Genomic DNA, 8,352 nt, shown 5'->3' with positions numbered 1-8,352 from the left:
TCACACAGAAATTAATATTCACAAGAATTTTCTAATAGGTCCCAACGAGTGTAAAATACGCCCACTCTGCTAGGGAAGGTAATAATGACCAACACGGGTTGAAGAGGCAGAATTTCCAGGTTTTATTTCTTCAGAAAAGACACTCACGAAAATTACACACTTTCGACTTTCAATCCTTTTTTCGACGTGAATGCCGCTCCGCCGTCGTCTGCCTCTTTTCTCTTGCCCCCCTACCGCCTCCTGGTGACGGATCACCACAGTCTGGGCAAGCCGACGATGGAATTACTCGCGAGAACCTGAAATGAAGCAAAGTTTGACAACCGGGCGGGTTAGTTAGGAACGTTCAGTTTTTACGGTTGCCGCGCGGACAATTCCGTCGCTTCCGGGCAACACTTTCGTAACGCTCCCTATCAACCAATCGCCCCTTCTGCTATTCTCGTCCATAATCATGACGACGTCACCAACTCTGATCGGACGGACAGTTCTTTCCCATTTTTTCCGCTCGATGAGAGTCGGAAGGTATTCTTTCATCCAGCGTCTCCAATACTGGTCCACAATGAACTGGGCCTGCTTCCACTTCCGCCGCGTGAGGCCATGGAATGCTTCTTCAGTATCAGGCGCTCGGTGAGGATGGGGGGTACCGAGAATAAAGTGATACGGAGTGAGCGGCTCTGGCTCTGACGGATCAGTTTGAACGTTGGTCAAAGGCCGTGAGTTCAGAAGTGAGGCTACTTCTGCGAAAACCGTGCGAAGGACTTCGTCGGTCACCGAGCGGTTTTCCAAAACGGCGCTTATGGCTCTCTTGCTGGAGCCAATCAGACGCTCCCAAATACCACCAAAATGCGGCGCATACGGTGGGGAGAATTTCCAAGTGATCCCGCGGTCGATGAATTCTGCTGCCACCCGCGTCGAATTGAGATTTTCGATCCCTTGCCTGAGCTCCTTTTCTCCTGCCGTGATATTGGTGCCGTTGTCACTGTTGTAAGATTTGCCAGGCGTGTATTTATTAGACTTCTACAATAGCAATACAATCAAACCAAGAAGCATGGCACTACTCTACTCTGAATATTGTTGCGAATAACACGGCTTTTATACAGAATTGCAAGTGGCACATTGGGTGTGGCTTAGATAGCGGTGGCGCGCGGTCACTTGGTCATGTGGGCGTTGCCTTTGTGTACACCTTGCGTACACTCAATGTCCGTGCAGATTTGCCATCTTCTGTAAAGCGTAAATAATGCAGTTGGCTCGTTACATTCCTCCCCCCCTGTACAGCAGGATAAATTGGTCCTCCAATTTTACCTTTGTGTGCAGACTACAGGTCTTAGGAAGGCAACGTGAATTGCGCCAAAAAAAAATATATAGTTATAAGAAGCGTCTAAACTATTATAGCATTGATAACATTTTGCGCTTATTAAAATAATTGGGTGTTATTTTCTTTTAGATGATGTCTGGCTGTTGATACACTTGTTTTTTCTTTTTATCACTCGGAATTTTCGGAATAGATTTCGAATGCTAGTTTCGTCATCTATATAGTCCTGTGCATACTTCCCGTCCGCATTGAGGTTATCATCTCGAGCTCCTCGACGTAACAATATTTCTATAATATCTGTATGCCTGTGCCTTACAGCTATTTGTAATGCAGTTTCCTTTGATGTGCGTGATCTTCTATTGATGAATTCCGCTGGACATACTTCCGCGACGAATTTGTTGTTATATTTAGCAGCATAATGGAGCACTGTTTCTTCATCCAGCGTTTGGTGTACAATAATGCGATCCATCCACAAATATTTAATACATTCCATATTATTGAGAGCTATAGCCACTAGTAATGGTGGCTCTCCCATGCTGTTTTGGATGTTGAATGTATTACCGTGATGGGATAGAATACGGAGTAAATGGACATTATTATCTGCTGCTGCTCGGTGTGCTATTGTCATCCCTTCTTCGTAAATATTGCTATCAGCTCCGTATTGAAGGAACATATCCGTCACATCGTATCTTTCTTTTATCACACTCCCGTGTAATAATGTTGTTCCATTGGGAAAAACAGTGTCCAGAATCTGTTTTATGTTTTTCCCAATTTCTCTTGCTTCTAGTAGGTGATTTCTGATCATTTCTCTTGATACTTCCAGCAAATTGTAGTTGAATTCTCCTTTCATCAACATCGTTATGGCGACGATTCTTCTTCGCGTTATCTCCGTGTCCATAGCTGGGAATGTTTTCATCATACAGTTTTTACAGTAGGCCGTTTGTGTAATTAAGGGAACTGGTAAGGACCACGTTTCCTGTTCTTCTTCGTTGTTGATTACACTTACTGTCTTACAGTTGGCGGCCATTTCACTGTCTGACGACGATGGGTCTAAGTCACTTTCTATTTTACTGTAGTAGTAACCCACTTTACTCGATGATGTTTCTTCTTCTTCCGTTTCTGATGGTGATATAGAACTTTTCTCTTGTATAAATTCACAATCGCTTTCACTATTGCTGTATCTTTTCTTTTGCATAAATTCACAATCACTGTCACTTTTGCTGTATCTTGTTACGTCTTCTTCCATACTTATATTCCGAGATATCTGCATACTTTCACTTGCGTTCGCACTAATTTGTATATCACTTTTAACTTCATTACCCATTAGATTAGCTAAGAGTTCGTCTTCCCAGTCGTTTCCTGTTGGTAGCGTTTCACTTATTTCCAATTGCGGAGTATCTTCTTCAATCCAAGTCATCAAGATTTCATCACTCCAGTCAACATTTGTTAGTTCTACGTTTTTCTTGGTTGGGTCCATTTTTTTTTTTAAATTTATCTTTCCGTGGAAGGTTGGTAATACAACTAAAAAGTTTTTTCTTGCTTGTTTGTCTGTTATATAGTTGGAGTACCTACCCCTAACATGCTCAAGGTTGCTTACGATTATCTACTAAAGAAATCTACTTTGAATGTCAATGTTTTTTTTTTATTGTTTTTTTTATGTCCTTTGTCTTTTAACTGTCTGAGTCTAGTCTGAGAAGTTTTTCTACAGTATATGTGAATGTTTTCTTTAATTGATCCCTCCTTTTTGCAAACAAAAACTTTTTATGTAAATGTTAGATTTTAACGACTCCTCCTTATAAGGAGTTTCAGTCTCGTACGCGATTTCTCTCTTTTGTAAAATGGACTTTGGAATGTTATTTCTTCCCCCTCTTTTTATTGTTTTATTATTTTTTATTATTGTTATATATTTTTTTTTTTATTAAGATTGCGTCAAGGCGATCAAAGTAGTCTGGTGTAGCGTCTTCTTTGTTCTTCAGTTGTCGCTTGACTGTCTTTGCCGTTTGTTTTTTGAATCCCCATTTCCCGTCATTATGTATACGTTGGATTTCGTTTCTCAGCATCTTGCTGAAATTAGAATGGCTTTTTCGCTTTTCCACCCGTTAATCTTCCAAAATCCGTGTTGTGAATTTCGTCGCTTTACGACTGCCGATGTGCAGTTGTTCGATGAGTTGTTCAACACGGTTCGGAGTGGTGTATCCTTTCCCGTTGCTCCCGTATCCGTGGTGCAACCGGTTTGGTGTAACGATTTTTACTACAAGTAAGTCCGTTTTTTTCGTTTGTTTGTTATCCTTTTCTTGTTTGATGGGATTATTTTCTTGTTTTGTTATTTTTGTTCTATTTTCTTTTTAGTTATTATTATTATTATTATTAAAAATAAAATTAAAAAAATTTTTTTTTTTTTTATATAGTGAATATCCTGGCTACGCCCGACTTCGCGATGTTCTTCCACTGCTGCACGCACGGTTCTTGTGGTGGGCAGAATTCGGAGATGATATTTATCATCCTTCACCTTCGGTTTCCAATTTTTATCCGGAGTTGACGTATGCCGATATCCAAATACGACTTGAGCACCGCCAAGTCCGATTGGCTGTTTTGAATCATTTGAGTGATTCTGCTGAGGAAGATTGATTTGCTTTTCCGTCGGTGTACTCTATTTTTCACTATGGTTTTGTTTTGTATTTTTTTTTGTTTTTGTTTTAACTACTGATTTGAAATAAAATCCTTTTCTACGTCTACGATTTTTTGGTTGTTTTTTTTTTTTTTTTTTTAATTACGGATTGGAAATAAAATCCTTTACTACATCTTTGTTTCTTTTTGTTTTTGGTTGTTTTTGGTTGTTGTTTTTTTTTTTTTTTAACGTTATTTGTTAATTGTGCGTTTTAAATGGTCTTCTGGAGTACATCTGCATAGATCCTCCCACACCATTCCGTATCCAACGACATAGCTGCAGGTCGTGTGGCTACCTGTACATTCCTTGTTTTGCTCGTTTTCCCATTTTAATTCTTCGATAGGGTACAATTTTCCTTTCTTTGGTGCACTTGGTGTGTTTATCGACGTAAGGGTTTCTTTTGGTGTTTCTGTTGCTAACGTCATTAAAGGTGCAAATTCCCTAATGAACGGTTTTTCATTTGCTCCTCCAGCGCTGTAGATGGGTTCTGGTATCATTGAATCCATTTCTTGACCATCACTTTCGCTCACGTTACGTGATTGCTTGCGTCGTCTGAAGCTTTCCTTAATCCGTGGAATAGGATTACAGGCAATAAAAATTCTTAGACAGATGAGAAATAGGATGAATCCTATCGCTGAGAGAGCCATAATTTTTAATGTGTCAAACCAGGAAAACATGTTCCCGATTTGATTGTCCTGCTCTTCTGTTACTAGGATGTCAGGTAACTCTTTGCCTTCTCCTTCATTAATTCGTCCCACCAGGTCATTTAAGATGTTTAGCTGTTCCATTTCCATGGTTCCATGAGCTGGATGGTTCCTTAATCCATAGTCGAAACTGTTTAAGTGCAGTTCTTCGAATTCTGCAATTAAATCCAGATTTGAAGTATGTATGGTCGCCTCTTGTTTAATCCAGTCTCCTGCTGTGGCGTTATGTTGCCACGTATGAGGATATCCGTTGATGTTTATCAATTGGGATTTCCAAAAACACTCCGAATACGGATGAATAGACCATCCGTCGAGTCCGATTGTACAGTTGTTTTTTCCGTAAACAAAAATGGCTGGAACCCACACTTGATCTCTTTTGCTGATAGTGATATCCTTTTTGGGTCGCATTGTTGCAATGTCATGGCTTGACCAAAACCATATATCCTTGTACACATTGGAAGTCCGAGTGCGGCGGCTGCAAGCAATCCATTTGTTTGGGCTAAGATTATGGCTTGCGTTCGTTTTATCTTTGATAACTGGCAGTAAACATCCCGAATTTCTTTTGCCAATTTATTGTCGTGTTCAGTTTCAATACTGATTTTGTATTGCTCGTGCATTTTTCCAAGCTCGTATTTTATCAAGTCACTTAGCTCCTCAGTGGATTTTGGTAGACCGTTACTTGTATTAGCGTCATTTAGCGGTCGATAGTCATCTATTACAAGTTCGTGTGCTGTATTTTCTTTTTGTTGTGTTGAAGCCTTTACTTGATCATTTGAATTTTTGTCTTGAAATTCTGACTTATCTCGGGTTGTATTGTTTTGTCTCTCAAATTTTTCTATATCTTCTTCTTCGTTATCCCTTGATTTTGTTATTTCAGTGGTTGTTGTTTCGCTTGGCTGTTCTCTTATTTGACTTGGTGTAAGATATTTTAGGCTTATAGTTGGCTCGGTGGACGAAATAATTTCAGCTTGGTTAGATTTTGGTTTTATTGTGTCTGTCGTTGTGGTTTCTGTGAAAACTTTTTCTGTAGTTGTAGATGACTGTGTCGTGATAGTCGTTTTGAGTGATGTACTAGTTAATGTTGATGATGCGGTTGTTGATGTTATTGTTGGTAATTTCTCTGCTTCTGTTGATATTGTCGTAGATTTTGATGTTGTAGTTGATTTGGGTGTAGAGGCTGTTATTTGTGTGGTAGTGGTTGTTTTTAGTGTGGTAGTATTTGGCTTTTGAATGATGGTGGTCGGCTTTTGTGTGGTAGTGGTTGGTTTTTGTGTGGTTGTGGTCGGTTTTTGTGTGGTTGTGGTCGGATTTTTTGTGGTTGTTGTCGGCTTTTTTGTGGTAGTAGTTGATTTTGTTGTTGTTGTTCTGAAGGTTGTTGTCGGTTTTGTTGTGGTTGTAGTCGGCCTAATCGATGTTGTTGTTGTTTCTGTCTTCGCACTTGTTGTTACCTTGGCTGCAATGGAAGGTATGACTGATTTATCTGTTGTAGCAGTCATGGATGTTGCTGACTTTGTCGTTATGGTCGAATTTTTAGTTATTCCTTCCGTTGCGTTTGTTTTATAGTTAATCTCCTTTGGATCACGATGGTTTAATGGTGGCAAGATTGGTAGATTTTTTCCAAATAAGGCGTGTTGCGTATGTAGAGATATTATTGCTGCTGTAGCTTCTTTCTTAGCACGATTGTCAAGAAATTCAATTTCGTTATTAGTCGACCGTTTTACTTTGCTCGCTATTGGATCTGCGTATTCATTGCAAGACCATGTATCTACATTTACTTGGTTCTCACAGGATGGTAATGAAATTTTAAAATTTTTGTATAACTTTGTGGTCGTCTCTACTGGAAAAATAAGAAATGTTAAAGGCATCCCTACTACTTTAAATCCAGGTTGGGCAAATTCTTTATTATTTATATCTGGTTTGTTAGAGAAAGTTATTTCTATCTGCTTGTTATTATCAAGAAGACGGCTAGTATTTACATTAATCATTGAGTTTGTTAATTCTAAATACCCTTCACCTTTAAAAATAATTTGTGAATTTGATGAATTTGTTGATCTATCTCCCCATACTACGGTGTTATGATTTTGTGTATACTCCCCTTCTTGCTGAGTGGTGTTTAAGAATCCAAATGGACTTTCCACTAAGCTTTCTGGTGTCTCTTGTTTTAATGTTATCTCTTCTGCTAAACCATTTAATGCATGGTATTCTTTGATAGCATACCACTTCCCTTCCCCTGTAGGAGTTGATGTAAAACTCAACGTTGTTGTTCCTGCCTGCATAAGATTACCCCCACATTTTTTATTATTTATCATTTCCCAGCATTCAATTGCTGAGAGCAATTTTGTTTCCTGTGAATAAACTGTGTCAAAAGATCCTATCCAGAAAGATCCGGTTATTTTCTTAGTCTTAATCCATTGTTTGCAAGTCCATCCTTTCCAAGTTTTTACTGGATTTTGTTTAGTCATTAGCGTATAATTTGTTAGGTATCGTGGTTGATGATTAGTGCTGGGGTTTTGGCAATAGTATGGTGAGTTAATATCTAGAATTCCTCGTGTTTTAACATAGTTGCAATCGCATACAGACGAGAAGATTGTGTGGGTTGTTTGCAATGTAGTTAGAATGCAAAGAGTAGTAATTTTTTCTCCATCTGTTAAAAAAAATTAATTGCTTTTTAGAAATTGGATGCCTGATTTCTCGATCTTAAATTATATCGTGAGGTTGTCTTAAAGTCAGAATTAGTCTGGTCTATTGGATTGGGGAATAGCATTCTTGGATCTAAGAATGATATTATGGGTTGTTCCAGTCCAAGTTGCTTTTTAGGCCTCCCTGGTCTTCGTCTAATGGCTGTCGTTTCTGCTTTTCTCGCTTCGATCTCTTGTTCTTGTTTGGTTGGAACATCTCGTGCCATATAAGGTTTAAGTCGGTTGCAGTGAACAATCGTTTTTTGTTTTTCATTTGTAATGTTTTGGATTTCGTACGTAATTTCTGAGAAACCGCGTATGATTTTAAATGGACCATTCCATCTATTTATAAATTTTCCGGCTTGAGGTGGTGCTTTTAATAGTACCAGATCGCCGGGATTGTACTTGACACTTTTTGTCCCTTCATCATAATACTTTTTCTGCTTCGTTTGAGCTTTGAACAAATGTTGGTTCGCTAATTCTTGTGCCTTTTTCCACTGGCGAGTATATTCTTCATGTTGATTTCCCTCCATTTCGTAATGACGGTTGATCTTGATGTCGTTTGGTAAAATGGGTTCTCTTCCGTAGAAAAGGTAAAATGGGCTATCTTTCAGAGTTGCTTGTTTAGACGTGTTGTATGCGAATGTGACGAATGGCAGATACCTGTCCCACTCCTCGGGTTCGTCTACCACATAACAAGCAAGCATATCACATAGCGTTCTATTAAACCTTTCTACCAATCCATCGGTTTGTGGATGATATGCAGTGGTACGCATTTGTTTTATCTTAAATAATTTACATATTTCTTGAACAATATTTGATAAAAAATTTGTTCCTTGATCTGTCAACACGATTTCTGGGGCTCCATATTTTGTTATTAACTTATTTACTAGAATATTGGCTATTGTTTGTGCGGTTTGGTTTTTCATTGGAAATGTAAAGACAAATCTACTGGCATAGTCTGACAATACTAAAATATATTTATATCCCTTA

General features: G+C 38.7%; 2 protein-coding genes across 2 annotated transcripts; both read right to left on the bottom strand.

The window, feature by feature from the left end:
• Positions 1-291: 291 nt before the first annotated feature.
• Positions 292-2,786, bottom strand: LOC123474218. Its single transcript, XM_045176149.1, has 2 exons — positions 2,278-2,786; positions 292-976 (listed from the first exon to the last, which is right to left on the bottom strand). The coding sequence occupies exons 1-2, from the start codon at positions 2,784-2,786 to the stop codon at positions 334-336; spliced, it is 1,152 nt and encodes a 383-aa protein (XP_045032084.1). The 3' UTR covers positions 292-333.
• A 1,382-nt stretch (positions 2,787-4,168) lies between these two features.
• On the bottom strand, positions 4,169-7,892 carry LOC123474215. The gene is given in 3 exon segments (XM_045176147.1): positions 4,169-5,031; positions 5,034-5,439; positions 7,746-7,892. Coding segments are annotated over 3 exon segments (1,416 nt in total).
• Positions 7,893-8,352: the final 460 nt, after the last annotated feature.

The sequence above is a fragment of the Daphnia magna genome, linkage group LG7 (assembly GCF_020631705.1).
Source record: "Daphnia magna isolate NIES linkage group LG7, ASM2063170v1.1, whole genome shotgun sequence".
NCBI classification, from domain to species: domain Eukaryota; kingdom Metazoa; phylum Arthropoda; class Branchiopoda; order Diplostraca; family Daphniidae; genus Daphnia; species Daphnia magna.
The sequence above is the reverse complement of the archived record's forward strand: the minus strand, read 5'-3'. Positions and strand labels throughout refer to the sequence as shown.